We start from the raw sequence: 21,088 nt of genomic DNA on the forward strand, positions 1-21,088 counted from the left end.
CGTAGCATTCAAGAGACAGAATTTAGTATATTACTAAGCTGTTTGTGTACTCCTTGATCTTAGTAAAGTAGGACATGCTGTTCTGTAACCAAATCCAGGAGGGGAAAACACACTATCTCATTTGAAGGATGCAAACATATTTAGTCAAACAAGAAACTGGCTCATTTGAGAGTTTCATAGCAAACAAGAACAAAAAGTCATTTGCATAATTTCTCATGCTCCTTTTATGGTGTTTCTCTTTTATAAGGCGCTTTGGAACAGTTGCTGGCCACCTGTCAATAATGTGGCCTTTTATAGACTCAACCTTTTATTGTTCTCATGCCCTTCACATATAAAAAGCAGTCTTAGAGAAGTCAGTGTTGAATATGGTGGGGAAATAGTAATTTTAAATTTAGAAGACCGTCTTTTGTAGACTGAAATAAAGAGACAGTTTTGAATGACATCAAGAGAATAGGCATGTTATAAAATCCTCTTTAACAGGACTAAAAATAAATTCATTATTTTATCAACAGTTTGGTGAAGTTAGTGCAGAATTATATTTAAAGCACTAGCCTTAGAAAAACTGAGCCAAATAGCATTCATTTAAAGTTTTTACCACAATTTTGCATAATTTTACATTGATTCCAAGTGAAAATATTTGTATTGTGAGTCTATCAATTACACACAAGTTTTGGGCATATAAAACAGTTGCTTTAATTTCCTTTTAGTGATGTAAGACATCCAGTGTTTCCCTCTGGATTTACATAAAATCTGTCAAGCTAAGTGTTCTACACATATTTATTGACCCACATTGTAGAAGTGCTTTTTGTGATACTGAGTAAACACCATCCAGCAAATCTATATGCAGGAATACATTTCCATTCACATGGGGTGTTATCCATAGCCTCAAATAGAAAGCTGTCTATCCTTTATTTTGCTCAATTAGATTCCAAATTCCTTCTAAATGATCACAAACAAGAACAATAAAAGAAGCAAGTTTTGAACCAATGATAATTCTTACTGTTCTTTTCAAAAACCAAACACTACTCCCCCAGATATTCTACTACCACTACCTCCCACTCTTAGTAATGTAAGATGCAGAGCTGAATTTTAACATTTATGCAGAGACATTTGCTGCACATTGTCATATTTTAATTGGTAGAGGATTTCATGTTTTCCTTGATAGAGTTTACATATTGGGCTTTCATTTGCACCCCTCGAAACATGGTAACTAATTGGGTTAACAATTCTCAGTAGTCAAGAGAAGTTTAAGATTGGTCCATTTCTATTCAATTTGGTCCCTTTTCAGTGTGTACTTGTGTCAAGACTGCTTGGAGGGCAGAAGTAGACAGCCCTTCATTGTGTGTACTGTGGGGAAGATCGTGATCTTTCAAGAGGTTGGTTAATTGGACACACATGTGATACCCAAGGTGCAATGAAAAGATAAGAGCAGTTAAAGCCTACAAGGTGGATGAGGTTTTTTTTTTTTTTAGGTTAAATCATGATTATATTTCCTCTGCTTTTGCTGGTGCCTTCATGCATTTTATTGTTTTCCTTTAGCCTCAGTAGGTATTTTTATACATCTCCATGAAGTTTTCTCAGGATATGTTATCTGCTGGTTCTGTGTAAATATAATTGGAATAAAATTAATTCCACAGTGTTATCTGTGAGTAGCTCGTTAATAAAAATCTGTGATAATACTATTAAAATGGGAATTTAAATATATTTATATTTATAACATATGCTTTTCTGAGTTATCTAAGCAAACTTTAACAATTATTGTGCCTTTTCTATATATAATAGTATTATTGAATTTAATCATTTATTCCTGCTGGCATTGACATTAAAAATATAATGCCTTGGATATTAAGATCTGTAAACTAATTTCTCTCCTTTCTTAACAAAATTATTGAGACAATTTATCCAAAAGTAAGCCATGGAAATTAAGTGACATGTTCAAACTATGGAATGTAATTGGTTATTCCATTAAATTAGCAGAAGTGAAAAGCTTTTACAAATATAACTAGCTAACTAAGCATATGTAAAAGATACACACACACACACACACACACATGCATGTGATATTCCTAGTATTCAGTAAGGAACATCTAAGTAAGAGCTATCTTACTTTTATGATGAATTCTGAATTTGAATTTGTGATAACACTCTTCGATATTTCTATATAGCAAATGGTAATTTTATATTAATTAATAAAAAATTATTTTCATTGACTAACCAGCCTCTGTAGTGGAACCAGCACTGTGAAAAATCAATAGAGAACTAGGTGATTACAAATGTTCTTGGCTGAGAAAATTTAGTTTCTCAAAACAAAAGAATGAAAATATACTCCCTGACCCCTTTAGGGAGTGCATTTTTATTTTTTATAAAGTGGGAAGAGAACATTTGATTCATGATGTTATAAGTAAGATGCCAGTATTAAACTTTTATATGAGCTGTTTTATTTCTTAAGGCATTTATACATCATGAGTAGAAATAAAATATTATATTTTTAGATGTAGCTGAAAATCATTGCAGAAATATGTGCTTTTAACTAGCTCTGAAGGCAAGAGAATAGTCTAGTAAGAAATACTGTAGTTGACACCCATGATCACCTGAAATCTGCCTCTAAGACAATGCTAATTTCAGAAAAACATTATATACATTTAGGTATTACTACAATGGGTAACATGGAAAAATTAGAGGTTCTCAAGATTACACTGGTTCTGAATGTAATATAGATCTGTATTTTAAATATAGATCTGTAAAGTTATGTCACTAGTATCTGCTTGTGTTTTCAATAATTAGATACAAATCAGAAATCTCTAGATAATGAGATACTGGAAAGGCTTAAAGGAAAAGCACATTTTATCTTTATCCACAATTAATTGTTCAGATGGCATCTGTTGAATCATAAATTGATTGGAATTATTTTCTTGATTTGGTTTCTGATTTTATTCACTCATTCAAAAATATTATTAAACTTGTTCTACGTGTTCTGTCTACATTTGTTGTAGAGGATAGACAACGGCCTGTCCTCAAGGGGCCATATATAGAGTCAGTCTAATGTGATAAACAGATATTAAATATTTGATAAACATTACTAATTATACTACCTTAAAGTGTGACTAAACACTTAAACATGTGAGAAACACACATGGTGCTCTGGAGGTGTGTAAAAAGGGAGCTCTCCATAATTTGATGTAAGTAAACTATGAATCATTTTCAAAGCAACCATCTTCTACTTTTATTTTAGAATGAACTTAGAAGTAAGCCATATTTTTTTGCTAAATTTTGGTTTGTAAAAGTTTAATATCTTCACCAGTCCTTATCTTGTCAAGGGTAATTTTCAGACTTAAGAGTTGACTAGTGTAGCGTAGTTCTGTTTCACAGTCGTTTTAGGGAAAAAAAGTTATTTTCAATATGTTTGTTTTTCTCAGCAATTACATACAGACTTGAGGTTAGTTCACATTTAATATACTCAGATTTCTGTAATAAAACATTAATTTACATTAATTAGTAAATCACATCTATTAGTAATAGTGAAGCCTTCCCAAAAATGTACAATTATGTTTTTTAAGTGACAACTCGTAAGTCCATTATAAAAATTCATTTATTTACACTTTGAGGATAAAAGACTAATTTTTTTCTTAATAACCACAATCTGATTAATCAATCTAACTTCATAATTAATTTCAAAAATTAGAAAACAATAATATATCAGGAAGTTTAACTAAATTACATCTGGGATTTAGAGTCTAAGTTAGTACAAGATACTTATATTTTCAAATTCAGACATAATGGCAGATAGTTTACTCCTGATTTGAGAGTCTGATATACATATGTTTTTATATGCTGTCTTCAGGTGGAAAATAAGGACCAATGTTTTGTTCAAGCACAGTGAGGATGGGGAATAAATGCCAAGGATGCATGGAATTAATTCTAAAATTTTATACATATTACTAGTTTCTCTTATTAAGAAGTGTCCTAAGTTTTGAGTACTTAGAAAATCTTTAAGAAAGAATCACCAGATTTGTGAACATATATTTTTCAACAAATTAAAAATAAGATTAAAGTATTATTAGGTGGATTGCATTTTGACAGATGCAACAAACCCACTGGCTTTCTAAGCCCATAAAGTTTCAGTATTAACACTTCAAGAAGACTGTTCCCCAATATCCTTGAGTATTTTATATCCCTTCTAAGTATGTTACATCCCTTATAAGCATGACTATTTTACATCCTTATAATTCTTTATATAGAAACTTCATAAAGGAATGATATGGGTATGCGAAGTATCTAATATTTACTTTCATGCAATAATGATTAGTTAGAACAGTATTTACAGCAAGTCACTATTCTATTAACAACTCCATAATGACATTTGTAGGGAAATTCTCTACAAATTTTAAACGTCTTTCATATTAAACAAAATTAAATGTTTAGATTAACTATAATATGCACATTCTTTATTTTTTTATTTGTATATTAACAGTTGTTTTGTACAGAAGAAGCTAACAGAGGCTACAGCTCTAACGTCCAAGATAAATTACATGACTAAAAGTTGGAACTGTAATCTAAAATACTGAATGGCTTTGTTATTCACTAAATATTTAAACTTGGCAAATTACTTTTCCTTCTTGTTTTCTGTTTTCTCATCCAGAGAATGAATCCCTACCTACTTTAGTGGGTTACACTTTTCCACAGTAGAAACCTCTTGCAGACATAATCTTATGCATAATCCCCACGTGAATAAAACTGAATACTACAAATAGTTTTTCTTACAAAAGCAGCAATGAGGGAGGATGGCACCAGTGTAAGGGTGTGAGGGGCACTAGAGCTCACCCCACATGTTGGTCCTCAGCTTCCCACACAACAGATAGAAAATGGCTCTAAGGCACATGAAAGAATTTCTCAAATTCATGGAATACTTTTTGAAAATCATGTAATCATATGATTTTTAAGTTTCTTTATGATTCCAAAATAATGCAATTCTCAATTTCATAAATTGGGATCTGTTAAAGCACTGAAAATCATAGCATCTACCTTAGAAAAAAATAATATGTGCAAATATAAGGTTTAAATATATTCTAAGAAGGATTTCACAGAAAAAAGACAGATTTCATATTAAAGCCACTGATATAAATATTCCATAAAACACCTCTATAACACCAAATACTTCATGTTTAAGAAATGAATAAATAAATAAGACCCCAAGTAACCACTCAATGATTAGAAAATTGCAAAAATATTTTAGTTAAATTTAAATTCCCTTACCCAGCTCTATACTTCATTGGGGAAATAGGAAAAAATAAATTTGGTAAATTTAAAGGGACATTTACACACCTAAATGAAGATTTTTGCTCCCTAGCTTTGGTAACCAGAAAGTGAACACTTTAAAGTCTACCAGCACACGTAATATACAAGTATTAGACCCTTGCAGTCATAGTCTACAAAGATAAAAAATGATGTAGGAGAGAACAAGTTTCACAAAATAGGTAATTGTCCAGGAAGAGAAATGCCTGCAAGAAGTTCTTCACCCGGGGCCATTTTCTTTGCCAGTTACTGAAATCGATTTGATGGTTGTGAGGCAGGAGTAATGAGTTTTCCCTGTGACTAATTTCTGATGTCCTTTATCAGCAAGGATTTCTAACTACCTAAAATAAAGGAAATGAACTAAACCAAACTTTTAGTAATCCCAAAAGGACCCAAAGAGAAATTGTCCCAGCAGTTACCTTATATAGACTCTGTGACACAGTTCCCCTTTTGCAGAAATTCTTAGTGCAGATCATTACTTTCCAACAGTCGTGTACAGAGACCTACTTTATAACACCTCAGGGAAGTTAATGTACTAGGTCTTGAAAGGTCTTTCTGGAATGTGAAGTAACGTAGTTTTCTTCTAGTAGCACTGCTAATTTTTATGTTGCAATTTTTGCAGGTCCATGGGGCCGATGCATGGGAGATGAATGTGGTCCAGGAGGCATCCAAACGAGGGCTGTGTGGTGCGCTCATGTGGAGGGATGGACGACGCTGCATACTAACTGTAAGCAGGCCGAGAGACCCAATAACCAGCAGAATTGTTTCAAAGTTTGCGACTGGCACAAGGAATTGTACGACTGGAGGCTGGGACCCTGGAATCAGTGTCAGCCTGTGATTTCAAAAAGCTTAGAGAAACCTCTTGAGTGCATTAAGGGGGAAGAAGGTATTCAGGTGCGGGAGATAGTGTGCATCCAGAAAGACAAAGATATTCCTGCGGAGGATATCATCTGTGAGTACTTTGAGCCCAAGCCTCTCCTGGAGCAGGCTTGCCTCATTCCTTGCCAGCAAGATTGCATTGTGTCTGAGTTTTCGGCCTGGTCCGAATGTTCCAAGACCTGCGGCAGCGGGCTCCAGCACCGGACACGTCACGTGGTGGCGCCCCCACAGTTCGGAGGCTCTGGCTGTCCAAACTTGACGGAGTTCCAAGTGTGCCAGTCCAGCCCCTGCAAGGCCGAAGAGCTCGTGTACAGCCTGCATGTGGGGCCCTGGAGCACCTGCTCAATGCCCCACTCCCGACAAGTAAGACAAGCAAGAAGACGCGGGAAGAATAAAGAACGGGAAAAGGACCGCAGCAAAGGAGTAAGGGACCCAGAAGCCCGCGAACTTATTAAGAAAAAGAGAAACAGAAACAGACAGAACAGACAAGAGAATAAATATTGGGACATCCAGATTGGATATCAGACCAGAGAGGTTATGTGTATTAACAAGACGGGGAAAGCTGCTGATTTGAGGTAACGTTTTAATTTCTGTTAACTACACAGGCCTGTCAAGATCATGAGTACCTCTGACATCCTGTACTATTTAATAACTTCTAGATTACATATAGGCGCAACGTAGGATGAGCTACCCCTAAATGTAAGGCTTCTGAGCTTGTGTGAGTTTCTCGGTATTGTTTCTAATGTGTCCACGTTTGGGCCATGTACTACTTAAGTTATTTTGATTTTTCTTTCAAAGTCCGGAGCAGGAGCAATTCTTCATGAAAAGATACTGCTTCTTCTCTATAAGTAGACAGTGCTGTTTCCCTATAATAGAAAAAAAATTTGCTTAGAGGCTGGAGTATTGGGATTTTAAATTCAGATACTTATTTTAGTCAGTTAATAGAAAAAGGCATACTTATAATCTCTCCAAGTTAACAGCATTTTCAGAATTACCCTATAAACAAATCTGCTCTAAACAACAACCCAGGGAGCTACATCTAAGAATAATTTTCTTGCACATTGTATATAATGGAATTACTCCCTTCAGAAAAGAAAACAGCAACCAGCCAAAAATAAGGTAAGTAGAGGGTATTGGGTCATGAGTAACCTCATTCAGGAAACGTGTAACTAATTATCTTCATTTTCTAGACATAAATTAATTGACAAATTATCTGGGTGCATAATGACTATATTATGAAAAACTATCTTATGTGTGATTTATAATGTTGTGAAAATAATTTTCATTGAGGATTATCTGAAAGACATGATGTTCTCTGGCTATTTTAAATTTTGCTCTTGGATAAACCAGACCATCTGGGAGTGGCTTATCTGGATATTTGCATAATTGCTTTTTCAGAAATATTTATGAGTTATGATTTGGATTGAACTGAAAGAATTTAAAGAAACATCAGTAAGAATTGTATATCAGATTGATTGTAGGCATAGCATTGAAGGTGTCATCAACTCTATCACACAGTCTTTTCTCTTGATTGAAAACATATAAGATAAATTTCCCTGAAGTTTCAACCTCTCTGCTTTTGGTGAGCAGCTGGATTGCTTTTCTTATGGCCGTGGAAATCTTGTAACAGAAAACATTTGCATGTTTACTTCTGTTAAGAACCTAAATAGAATTGTGTGGCATGCCTGTTGTTTATTAACATAGCTTTAGCTTTATTTAGCTTTATCTTTTTTCTCATCCTATTTTTTTTTTGACCTATTCTTATCTACTGATTTTGCTATGTATTTGAAAATGATTTTGAAATCTGGTTTCAAGTGTTTTGGAAAATGATATGGTTTAAATAGATAAACAAAAATTGATTGGTCTAAGACAATAACTTTCTCCCATTATAGATTTCTCCTTACTGTTTTTAGAATTTTTGCTACTCTCTCCCCTCTTTGTATTGATACGATTACATTTTATTTCAGCTGTACAGTAATTTGCTCTTTTTCCATTCTAGTTCTGGTCCTTGAATGAAGGTTGTTTGTTCTGCCTTTATTCTCTAGGTTTCCTACAACTCCTTAAGAGAGAGTGTGTGTGTTTGTGTGTGTGTGTGTGTGTGTGTGTGTGTGTGTGTACCTCTGATTCAGTAACATGCATATTTTCAACTCAATTCCTGTTTAGTTCTTTTCTGCCCATCCTTATTCTGGTGATTTCCTTATCCCTTTTTCCAAAGTATATTACAGTTTGTTAGTTACTTGGCTCACATCAAATAATCAAATGAACCTCCAAGGCAAGTTGAGTTGTCTCCTGCTGTCACTGAGTTAGCATGCTGTAGACATTTAATTTAACATTGACTACTCAATTAAAAGTGTAATTAGGATAGTAGTGCCATTGCATAGAGCCTAATTCTCTTGACTAGCAACCTGTCATATAAAGTATTCTTAACTGTAAAAGGTAGTTAACTACTAAAGGGATCACAAAAGGGTGACATTATGTTATAAGAAAGATATATCTGGGCTGGATGCAGAGGCTCACGCCTATAATCCCAGCACTCTGGGAGTGGGGATTATGAGTTATTTGAGTGAATAATACATAATGAGAATTCAGTTATTTGAATTAAACATACTTAAAAATGGAAGGTTATTTGGCAGGAATTTATGTCCCATTAGAAATACCATATATAACTTTCAATAAATTGATAGTTGCATATATGTTCTGACTTATTACAGTATAGGTTAAACTTTATGTTAAATAAATTGATTGTTAATATTCCTATTATATATGAATTATAACGTGTGATCAAGAAAGTCCTAGTGAAGAAGAGACAAAATCAGGTATTTTGACCTGTGTCCTGCTCAGATATTATCCCATGATATCAGTGAGGCCAATAAAGTGAAGATTGAATCAATGACATCACCAAACCACAGAGCCACAGATCAAGAACTCAGCAATCAAATTTAAATGTTTTAGCTTCTGTCCAATCCAGAAACAATTTTATCATGTAGGAGAATACAAATAATTTAATATGGCTAAAAATTATATTGTAATAACTGCATAAGTTTAACTGAATAAACCTAAGAATCTGGAGAAGCAGATCACAGACAAAGATTATTTTAGCAGAATTGCTGCTAACATGTTTAAGTTAACGATGGTAGATGTGCCCTGCTTTCCGCTTTCCAAAAGACCAAAATCAGTGAGAATGAAAAACACAAAACTCTATTCTTTTATGACAGCAGGAAACAGGCAAAGTCCCAAACCACAATTGATACAGAAATTGGGCTAATGTGGTGAAATTAGACATAACTTAGGAAGGAAACTTAGAATGGCATTATATGTTACCAGCTTTCATAAACACTCAGAATCTTCAAGAGTAGCCTCAGCTTTCTGTGGAGACAACCCAGTGATACTTCCTTAGTATGACATGGTCTGTGTCAGTGAAAAGGGCTGCTGAAGCAGAGCTGAGTTCTGCTTAAAATCAAAATAGCATAACACACGAAGCCCACCATGCCATTGTTGCTAACGAAAGACTATCAGCTTGACAGACTGAGGGGTTAAAGTTTTGACAACTAGTGGAAGAGAATTCTAAATTATTAAACACACACTAGGATACTGGAAGCATCCCTGTAAACCATTGACTTCCAGCCAGGCTGGGTAGAATCTTACCATGACCAAGAGTTGGTATAAAAGTATCCCAAGTGTTTCTCCAGGAAACCAAAGATGTTAAGGGAAATATGGTTTTCTGATGCAAAACAGAAAGAATTTCAGTATTCAAAAAAGAGATAAGAAAACACAAGGAGTTTAAAAGTAGTCTGTCAGAGCTCAAAAAAGAGATGGAGGAGAGTTATAAAATAAGAACAGAAATGCAATTCACATTAGAAGCAATAAAGATGGAAAAATATTTGGTGGCAAAAAGAGTCAACGACATGGAGAACAGTTTGAGAACATCAAATAAAGTAATTTTTTAAAAGATGGTGGATATGCAAAGAAAGGAAATTACTATATGAAATACTGATGTTCCTGAAGATAGAACCAGAAAAATTAAAAGAGAAAATAAAACAAAATACAAGGCTAAGACTTTCCTGAAATTAAAAGAAGACCTTGATTCACACATCGAAATTGTACAAGACTAATACTCTGCAAGGAGAAGTTGAAATAATGACCTGATGGGAGAACTAATATGGATCAATTTTTATGGAGAGAGATAGGCAAAGAGGCATCAAACTGAAAGCGAGACAGTGCTCAAATGTGAAACATTAGAAGCATTTTCTTTAAAGTAAAAAATAAGACAGGACAGCACATTATCTCCACTATTAGTTAACACTGATCAGTAAGTACGACGAGTCAATGTACCTGCAAAGAGCAGGAAATGAAAATTGGACAGGAGATGGCAAAAATAAGACCTTTTCCCTCAGATATTATAATTCTGGAATATTCCAGCTAATCAATTGAAATTATAAACCATAAAAATTCAATAAGCTTGATGTAGACATATATAATATCCAGAAATCAATATATTCCCTAGATGCTTAAAAATTATTATAATGGGGAAAAAGATTAAAGTATCACATTTGCAAAATGAACACTTAAATCTGTAAATAAGCTTAACTATAAAATTTCTGTGCTTAACACTAGACTTGGAAAAATAGAAAAAGATGTAGTTGTGCTTGTCTAGAACATTTAGTAAATATACCAACTGTCTGTACATTGTCACTGTAAAATTTACAAGGAAAAATAGACATACAAGACCGGCCAGGAAAATACTTATAAATAAAGAGAGGGGAAAGGCTAACTCCACAAGGTAATTAAGTGCATTACACTCTATGGTAATAATGGTAACAAGTATTGTAATAAATTATATTTATACAAACAGATTTGGCATAGCCACTCTTATCACTTACAGAAAAATTTATATCTGTGTAAGGAACTGTTTACCAATTAGTTCCCAGATACCAGCCAAGGACAAACCTTTCAAGCAGGACTTTCTTTTTCTTTTCCTTTTTTTAAAATTTATTTATTTTACTTTAGGCACATACTATATCTGGCACTTCTCCCCATGTTATCCCTCCCCACCCCCCGCTGTCTCTCCCCTACCCCCGCCAGCTGCCCCCAGTGTGTGATGCTCCTCTCCGAGTCCACGTGTTCTCGTTGTTCAACACCCACCTATGAGTGAGAACACATGGTGTTTGGCTTTCTGTTCTTGTGTCTGTCTGCTGAGAACGATGGTTTCTAGATTCATCCAAGTCCCTACAAAGGACACAAACTCATTGTTTTTTATGGCCGCGTAGTATTCCATGGTGTCTATGTACCACATTTTCTTTGTCTAGTCTATTATTATGGTAATTTGGGTTAGTTCCAGTTCTTTGCTATTGTACACAGGGCTGCAATGAACATATGTGTGCATGTGTCTTTATGATAGAATATTTATAAACCTTTGGATATATACCCAGTAATGGGATTGCTGGGTCAAATGGAATTTCTATTTCTAGATCCTTGAGGAATTGCCACACTGTCTTCCACAATGGTTGAACTAATTTACACTCCCACCAACTGTGTAGCAGTATTCCTATTTCTCCACATCCTCTCCAGCATCTGTCATCTCCAGATTTTTTAATGATCGCCATTCTAACTGGCGTGAGATGATATCTCAGTGTGGTTTCGATTTGCATTTCTCTGATGACCAGTGATGATGAGCATTTTTTCATATGTTTGTTGGCCTCATATATGTCTTCTTTTTTCTAAGGATAGAAGTCTCAGCCTACTGTACTAACTCTTATGAGTGTTAAATAAAATTTATAGGAGGCCATTGGTCTAGATTGACCCTCATCTTCCTGCACCAGGCCCAACAGACCAAAACAAAATGGTGTTGCTTACACAAAAGTTCCAGGCACCAAGATGAAAGTAAGTTATTTATCTGACCTTCTGAGAAAGCAGGAGAGAGAGAGAGATAATAGGCCAGTCCTAAAGACATGATAAGGACTTTTTTTTCTGCTGTAATCTTTACAAGAAAGGTAACTTTGAAATGACAAATCCATGTTTTGTTTTCTGTTTTGCTTTCCTCAGCCATTTACTATCTATAAAATCAACCTCCTCTGCTGAGCTCATGGGAATATTCATTCTAACTTGTGGACGAAAGTGTTGCCAAATTCTATAACTGCAGATTAAACCTATTAACATATTTAAATTTCTTATAATTTTTTTCTTTTGACGTAGAGAAAATCATACAGTTATTTCCACATTTGAAATTAAACATGAGGAAATAAAGGCAATTTTACTCTACTCCCCTGTCTTGAACTCAACCAGTAACCCTAATCAAGGAAATACTCAATATAGAGTTAAAAAAAAAAAGAAAAATGGAAAACTGGAAAAAAGGAAGTGTCCATATGACAAATATATGCCTCAAGGACAGAGGAAGCTAGTACCTGAAGCATGAAAGAGAGTCCTCTAAAGCACCCCGTGGCACAATCCATGAAGCTTATTCATGGCTCTTTTTATTGTATAATCCAATCTGGTCGGGGGAAAGAAAAGGCACAGGGAATCTGGGGAAGGTCTCTTAAGAGCTGTTCCCCACCCTAGAATCACAGCAGTGTAGCTGTTAGAGAAATTAAGCTGTTGGAGAAATATTATTTTCTGGACGTCTGGCTGAGGGAAGCTGTCAAAGGCGGAGTGGAGGAGGAGTGGGGAGAGGAGGCAGCCATCTCCAGACTACAGCAAGCACAGCTTGCAATTGCCATTGCATCCCCACATCTAGAATGCTCTACCTGATGCAGCTCACCTTCTCCTCAAATAAAGAACCAAATGTGCATATCAAAGAACAAAGAACAAGGATGAAATTTGCTCTAAGTAATACTAGAAATATTTAATGGATGTCATGCTTACTTTTGCAAGTATCTTCCATTAGAACCCACCTTGTTTCGTCTGACAAGGACAATTAATGGTAATTCTAATTCCAGGAAAAGCACTTCAAAAAGTGTGGGAAATCCAGCCCAGTGAATTCCTGAGGGAATAAGACAGAATTAGGATTTAAAACAGATTTCTGTTGGCTAAGCCAAAAGAAGGTAGAACTATCCAGCTTCTAGATAATTCCATAAAGTGGATACTTCAGGCAAAAATACGTAGGATAAACATAACTGAGTAAAACATGAAGGGGTGCATAATCTAATAACCTGTAGAAATACTAACCTGTAGAAATACTAACCAGCTGGTCTGGCCAAAATTATCATTCAAAAATAACTTGACTTCTATTTTGTTAAAGGTGAATTTTCATCTCATTTCTGTTTCATTTTTCATTTTAAGTCACTATATAAATTCAGCCTTAGCATTTCAGATAGTAATGATTACTACTTCTTAAAGTGGCTTTCTGATTTTTGTTTTCTAAGCTCTCGTCTTCAGATTTAAAACTGTTGAGCAGAAAATTGTATTTATTCTCAACACGACTTATCTCTTTATGCCTGGTTCTTATTTTACCTTAGGGCACTAGTTGTTAATTACTCCAACCTTCTGTTTTAGGATTCCTTTCCAGAATGGTGATATCAAACATGAATATAAAGCACTTGCTTTATAACAGTTGCAGAGCTGGCTGAATCAACAAGAAAGGAATTTAAGTAATGGATAATAGGAGAAATAAATAAAAAATAAGAACAGTAAACCTATGCACTCATGGCTAAGAGTATCGAACAAGTCATTTACGCTTTCTGGGACCCAGCTTTCTCATCTTTAAACCATACGTGTTCTGGGATAGGCAGTGAGGAGGGAGAGAGGGAGGGAGCCTAAATATAAATCTCTGAAAGCCTTTCAACTTTTGTGATTCTAATGAACCCTGAAGAAAAACTGTAACTAAAATTGCAGACATAAAATCCTATATATATTTGTTGGCAGAGAGTTAATTTTCAACATGGTCTACAAATGTTTCATACTGAAACATCGGGGTGAATTTCTATGCAGTGCCTATGGACTAACACAGCTCTCAGCAGTCTTGGGAGTAACTGCAAGGTTACCACTCAGTTGATGAGCTATGTGGTTCCTCAGTGCCCATCCCCACACTACAGCTGACTTTGTGAATCAGTAAAGTTGCAAATCTAATCCTAACCTTACCAAAGAGAAGGGAGAAAATTGCCCACTATTTAAAGTAACACTCCTTTTACGTTGTTCAGAATCCATTTATAAAATTACTACTTCTAAATAGCAGGCTTTTAGATCTTCAAACTTTCTGTTATATCCAAAGTGTCGAGTTGCCTGCCAGATACTGATCATCGTGTCTCCCAAGCTTGCCTCGGCTGCCTGTTGGCCACACCCAACTAAACAGAGTCAATATGCCCATATTCTTTGGTAGACAGTAGATGGCTAAAAAGAACATTTCAGTTTTCTCAAAATGTCAAGTTGATCAGGCAGTACGTTATGTTTGACCTTAGATAGAGTGCACTATTACCCCATCCCCATCTTGCTTGTATGTCCAGAGGCTATCTCTGAGCAGTGCATTCATAGGCTTCTGAACCTTCTTTCTCATTGGATTCTACTGATGCGAGAAAGCAGCAGTATATCAGAAGGTGGGAAGAGAGACTATTCCTGTCTGTTTCTGGCTGAATTCCCTTAGCTAAGGCTCCTGCCCCTGTACAGGAGTCCTCTCCTCAGCAATAGGTGTATTTCAGATTCTAGTAAAACCCTTTCTCTTGATTCCTTTTCTGCTGTAGCATAATAATCTTCCTATAGTTGATAGCTCCAAGGTGCTGTACAAATCCTCGATGCCTACAACTTTGTTAATAATCCTTTTATGGAACTCTTCTGAATTAACCCATGTGAGTTTACACTCTGTTTTCTGCTGGCTATCACTGATAAATAATAGACATGTTATTTATCAGAGAACTGCTCCTGTGTCATTGTTAGTTTACTAATCAACTAATTAATTTACTATGCATTTATTAACTTATTTACTTCTTCATTCAACAAAACTAAAAGCATCAAGACATTCTGGGCACTAGAATATACAGGCAAAAAGACAAAACTAAGATCATACTCTCAAGGATCTATATTTTATTATGGAAATAATGTCACAAAAGGAACAATAAAATGTTAGAGGTGCTATCTTTTATCTAGAGAGAAAGTGAAAGTGCAGGCAAATAACAACAGAGGTAATACATTCTTACTGGAAGGAGGTTTAAAGGATCAAGAATGGCCTCCTGGAGGAAATGCTGCTAGAGTTAAGGATTAGAAAGCATGCGCCAGGTCTAGGATGGAGACAGCCAAGGAGTATGGGTACAAAAAGAGCAAAGGCACTGAGATTTGAAGCAGTAAGGATTCCTGGTGGAAAAATACTGTTTCTGTAGGTTGTTTCTACCTCTCGAGGTTAGATTACAGCCTAACCTAGGAAGAACTAGGCTAGAAGAGAATGGAGAATACCTACAAAGGTCTTGGAAACCTATACATATCTTGGAGGTCAAGTTTAAATATTTGGTCTTTTATATCCTATGGGTCTAAATATTTCCTCATTTATTAGTAACAGGGTTTTTAACACACCCCAATATATGTATATTTATTTATCTATAAGTTATATATGTTTGCTATGATAAAAGTATGTAGTATACATTTTATTTTTTATTTAGTTATTTTTTTCTCTGTTGTTCTCATATTGGTCCTGTGGGTTATCTTTTTTTCCTTTCTTTTCTTTTTTTTATTGCATTTCAGGTTTTGGAGTACATGTGCGAAACATGTGAGACAGTTGCATAGGTACACACATGGCAGTGTGTATTGCTGCCTTCTTCCCCTTCACCCACATTTGGCCTTTCTCCCCAGGCTATCCCTCCCCGGCCCTGCACCGCTGTCCCTCCCCTATTCCCCCCAATAGACCCCACTGTGTAGTACTTCCTTCCCTGTGTCCATGTGTTCTCATTTTTCATCACCTGCCTGTGAATGAGAATATGTGGTATTTCATTTTCTGTTCTTGCGTCAGTTTGCTGAGAATGATGTTCTCCAGATTCATCCATGTCCCTACAAAGGACACTAACTCATCATTTTTGTTTGCTGCATAATATTCCATGGTGTATATGTGCCACATTTCCCCAGTCCAGTTTATCATCGATGGGCATTTGGGTTGCCTCCAGATCTTTGCTATTGTAAACAGCGCTGCAATGAACATTTGTGTGCACGTATCCTTATAGTAGAACGATTTATAGTTATTTGGATATATACCCAGTAATGGGATTGCTGGGTCAAATGGAATTTCTATTTCTAAGGCCTTAAGGAATCACCACACTGTCTTCCACAATGGTTGAACTAATTTACAAACCCACCAACAGTGTAAAAGTGTTCCAATTTCTCCACATCCTCTCCAGCATCTGTTGTCTCCAGATTTTTTTAATGCCATTCTAACTGGTGTGAGATGGTATCTCAATGTAGTTTTGATTTGCATGTCACTAATGACCAGTGATGATGAGCATTTTTTCATATGTTTGTTGGCCTCATGTGTGTCTTTTTTGTAAAGTGTCTGTTCATATCCTTTGCCCATTTTTGAATAGGCTTGTTTTTTTCCTGTAAATCTGTTTGAGTTCTTTGTAAATTGTGGATATCAGCCACAAAGTCAGATGGGTAGACTGCAAAAATTTTTCCCATTCTGTTGGTTGCCGATTCACTCTAGTGACTGTTTCTTTCACCATGCAGAAGCTGTGGAGTTTGATTAGGTCCCATTTGTCTATTTTGGCTTTTATTGCCAGTGCTTTTGGTGTTTTGTTCATGAAGTCCTTGCCTACTCCTATGTCCTGAATGGCTTTGCCTAGATTTTCTTCTAAGATTTTTATGGTGCCAGGTCTTATGTTTCAGTCTTTAATCCATCTGGAGTTAATTTTAATGTAAGGTGTCAGGAAGGAGTCCAGTTTCTGCTTTCTGCACATGGCTAGCCAGTTTTCCCAACACCATTTATTACAGGGAATCCTTTCCCCATTGCTTGTTTTTGTCAGGTTTGTCAAAGATCAGATGGTTGTAGATATGTTGTGTTGCTTCTGATGTCTCTGTTCTGTTCCATTGGCCTATATCTCTGTTTTGGTAGCAGTACCATGCTGTTTTGATTACTGTAGCCTTGTAGTATAGTTTGAAGTCCGGTAGTGTGATGCCTCCCACTGTGTTCTTTTTGCTTAGAATTGACTTGGCTATGCAGACTCTCTTTTGGTTCCATATGAAGTTCACGGTGGTTTTTTCTAGTTCTGTGAGAAAGTCAATGGTAGCTTGATGGGGATAGCATTGATTCTATAAATTACTTTGGGCAGTATAGCCATTTTCACAATATTGATTCTTCCTAACCATGAACATGGAATGTTTCTCCATCTGTTTGTGTCCTCTCTTATTTCGTTGAGCAGTGGTTTATAGTTTTCCTTGAAGAGGTCCCTTACATTCCTTGTAAGTTGTATTTCTAGGTATTTTATTCTTTTTGTAGCAATTGTGAATGGCAGTTCATTTTGATTTGGCTCTCTTTAAGTCTGTTATTGGTGTATAGGAATGCTTGTGATTTTTGCACATTGATTTTGTATCCTGAGACTTTGCTGAAGTTGCTTATCAGTTTCAGGAGTTTTGGGGCTGAGAAGATGGGGTCTTCTAGATATACTATCATGTCATCTGCAAATAGAGACGATTTGGCTTCCACCTTTCCTATTTGAATACCCTTTATTTCTTTTTCTTGCCCGATTGCTCTGGCTAGAACTTCCAGTACTATATTGAATAGGAGTGCTGAAAGAGGGCATTCTTGTCTAGTGCCAGATTTCAAAGGGAATGCTTTCAGTTTTTGCCCATTTAGTATGATATTGGCTGTTGGTTTGTCATAAATAGCTTTTATTACTTTGAGATACGTTCCGTCAATACCGAGTTTATTGAGGGTTTTTAGTATAAAGGGCTTTTGAATTTTGTCAAAGGCCTTCTCTGTGTTAATTGAGATAATCATGTGGTTTTTGTTTTTGGTTCTGTTTATGTGGTGAATTACGTTTATAGACTTGCGTATGTTGAACCAGCCTTGCATCCCTGGGATGAATCCTACTTGATCATGATGGAGAAGTTTTTTGATGTGCTGTTGCAATCAGCTTGCCAGTATTTTATTGAAGATTTTTGCAACTATGTTCATCATGGATATTGGCCTGAAGATTTCTTTTCTTGTTGAGTCTCTGTCAGATTTTGGTATCAGGATGATGTTGGTCTCATAAAATGATTTGGGAAGGATTCCCTCTTTTGGGATTATTTGGAATAGTTTGAGAAGGAATGGTACCAGTTCCTCTTTGTGTGTCTGGTAGAATTTGGCTGTGAACCCATCTAGACCTGGACTTTTTTTGTGTGGTAGGCTCTTAATTGCTGCCTCGACTTCAGACCTTGTTATTGGTCTATTCATAGTTTCGGCTTCCTCCTGGTTTAGGCTTGGGAGGACACAGGTGTCCAGGAATTTATCCATTTCTTCCAGGTTTACTAGTTTATGTGCATAGAGTTGTTTGTAATATTCTCTGATGATGGTTTGAATTTCTGTGGAATCTGTGGTGATTTTCCATTTATTGTTTTTTTATTGCATCTATTTGGTTGTTCTCTCTTTTCTTTTTTATAAGTGTGGCTAGTGGTCTGTCTATATTGTTGATCTTTTCAAAAAACCAGCTCTTGGATTTATTGATTTTTTGAAGGGTTTTTTTGTGTCTCTATCTCTTCCGTTCTGCTCTGATCTTAGTTATTTCTTGTCTTCTGTTAGGTTTTGAGTTTTTTTGATCTTGCTTCTCTAGCTCTTTCAATTTTGATGATAGGGTGTCAATTTTGGATCTCTCCACTCTTCTCATATGGGCACTTATTGCTATATATTTTCCTCTGGAGACTGCTTTAAATGTGTCCCAGAGATTCTGGCATGTTGTGTCTTCGTTCTCATTGGTTTCAAAGAACTTCTTTATTTCTGACTTTATTTCATTGTTTATCCAGTCAACATTCAAGAGCCAGTTGTTCAGTTTCCATGAAGCTGTGCGTTTCTGAGTGAGTTTCTGAATACTGAGTTCTGACTTGATTGCACTATGGTCTGAGAGGCTGTTTGTTATGATTTCAGTTGTTTTGCATTTGTGAGGAGTGCTTTACTTCCAATTATGTGGTCAATTTTAGAGTAGGTGTGATGTGGTGCTGAGGAGGAAGAATATTCTGTGGATTTGAGGTGGAGAGTTCTGTAAATGTCTATCAGGTTTGCTTGCTCCAGGTCTGAGTTGAAGCCCTGGATATCCTTGTTAATTTTCTGTCTCATTGATCTGTCTAATATTGACAGTGGAGTGTTAGAGTCTCCCACTATTATTGTGTGGGAGTCTAAGTCTCTTTGTAAGTCATTAAGAACTTGCCTTATATATCTGGGTGCTCCTGTATTGGTCCGTATATATTTAGGATCATTAGCTCTTCTTGTTTTATTGATCCTTTTGCCATTATGTAATGACCTTCTTTGTCTCTTTTGATCTTTGTTGCTTTAAAGTCTATTTGATCAGAGATGAGATTTGCAACTCCTGCTTTTTTTTTTTTTTTTATTGCTCTCCATTTTCTTGGTAAATCTTCCTCTATCACTTTATTTTGAGCCTTTTTGTATCCTTGCATGTCAGATGGGTTTCCTGGATACAGCACAAGGATGGGTTTTGGTTTTTTATCCAATTTGCCAGTCTGTGTCTGTTGATTGGTGCATTCAGTCCATTTACATTTAGGGTTAATATTGTTATGTGTGAATTTGATACTGCCATTTCGATGCTAGCTGGCTGTTTTGCCCATTAGTTGATGCAGATTCTTCATTTTGTTGATGCTCTTTAGCATTTGGTATTTTTTTTGAATGGCTGCTACTAGTTGTGCCTTTCTATGTGTAGTGCCTCTTTCAGGAGCTCTTGTAAAGCAGGCCTGGTGGTGATAAAATCTCTGAGTACTTGCTTGTTTGCAAGGATTTTATTTTTCCTTCACTTATGAAGCTCAGTTTGGCTGGATATGAAATTCTGGGTTGAAAGTTCTTTTTGTTAAGGATGTTGAATGTTGGCCCCCACTCTCTTCTGGCTTGTAGAGTTTCTGCCAAGAGATCTGCTGTGAGTCTGATGGGCTTCCCTTTGTGGGTGACCCGACCTTTCTCTCTGGCTGCCCTTAGTATTTTCTCCTTCATTTCAACCCTGGTGAATCTGACAATTATGTGCCTTGGGGTTGCTCTTCTTACGGAATATCTTTGTGGTGTTCTCTGTATTTCCTGGACTTGAATATTGGCCTGCCTTGCTAGGTTGGGGAAATTTTCCTGGATAATATCCTGAAGAGTGTTTTCCAGGTTGGATTCATTCTGTTCGTCACATTCTGGTACCCCTATCAAACGTAGGTTAGGTCTCTTCACATAGTTCCACATTTCTTGGAGACTTTGTTCATTCCTTTTTGGGCTTTTTTCTCTAATCTTGGTTTCTTGTTTTATTTCATTGAGTTGATCTTCGAGTTCTGATATTCTTTCTTCTGCTTGGTTAATTCGGCTGTTGAAACTTGTGCATGCTTCGTGAAGTTCTCGCGTTGTGTTTTTCAGCTCCTTCAATTCATTCATATACCTCTCTAAGTTGTCCATTCTTGTTATCATTTCCTCAAATCTTTTCTCAAATCTTTTTTCAAGGTTCTTAGTTTCTTTGCATTGATTTAGAATATGTTCTTTTAGCTCACAGAAATTTCTCATTACCCACCTTCTGAAGTCTGATTCCATCATTTCATCACACTCATTCTCTGTCCAGGTTTGTTCCCTTGCTGGTGAGGCGGTTTGGTCCTTTGTAGGAGGAGAGGTGTTTTTGTTTTGGGTGTTTTCCTCCTTTTTGCACTAGTTTCTTCCAATCTTTGTGTGTTTATCCACCTGTCATCTGAGTAGTTGCTGACTTTTTGATTGGGTCTCGGAGTCGATGCCCAGATTGTTGATGATGAAGTATTTCTGTTACTTAGTTTTCCTTCTAGCAGTCTA

The 21,088-nt window shown here is 36.0% G+C and overlaps 1 protein-coding gene across 1 annotated transcript in view; it reads left to right on the plus strand.

The window, feature by feature from the left end:
- THSD7A (thrombospondin type 1 domain containing 7A) overlaps nucleotides 1–21,088 on the plus strand; it is a 518,919-nt gene that overhangs the window by 199,778 nt on the left and 298,053 nt on the right. Inside the window, exon 2 of the mRNA XM_009002347.5 lies at nucleotides 5,915–6,746. Coding sequence (XP_009000595.1) covers nucleotides 5,915–6,746 — 832 coding nt within the window. The remainder of the gene's footprint in view (nucleotides 1–5,914; nucleotides 6,747–21,088) is intronic.

The sequence above is a fragment of the Callithrix jacchus genome, chromosome 11, assembly GCF_049354715.1.
Source record: "Callithrix jacchus isolate 240 chromosome 11, calJac240_pri, whole genome shotgun sequence".
NCBI lineage: Eukaryota > Metazoa > Chordata > Mammalia > Primates > Cebidae > Callithrix > Callithrix jacchus.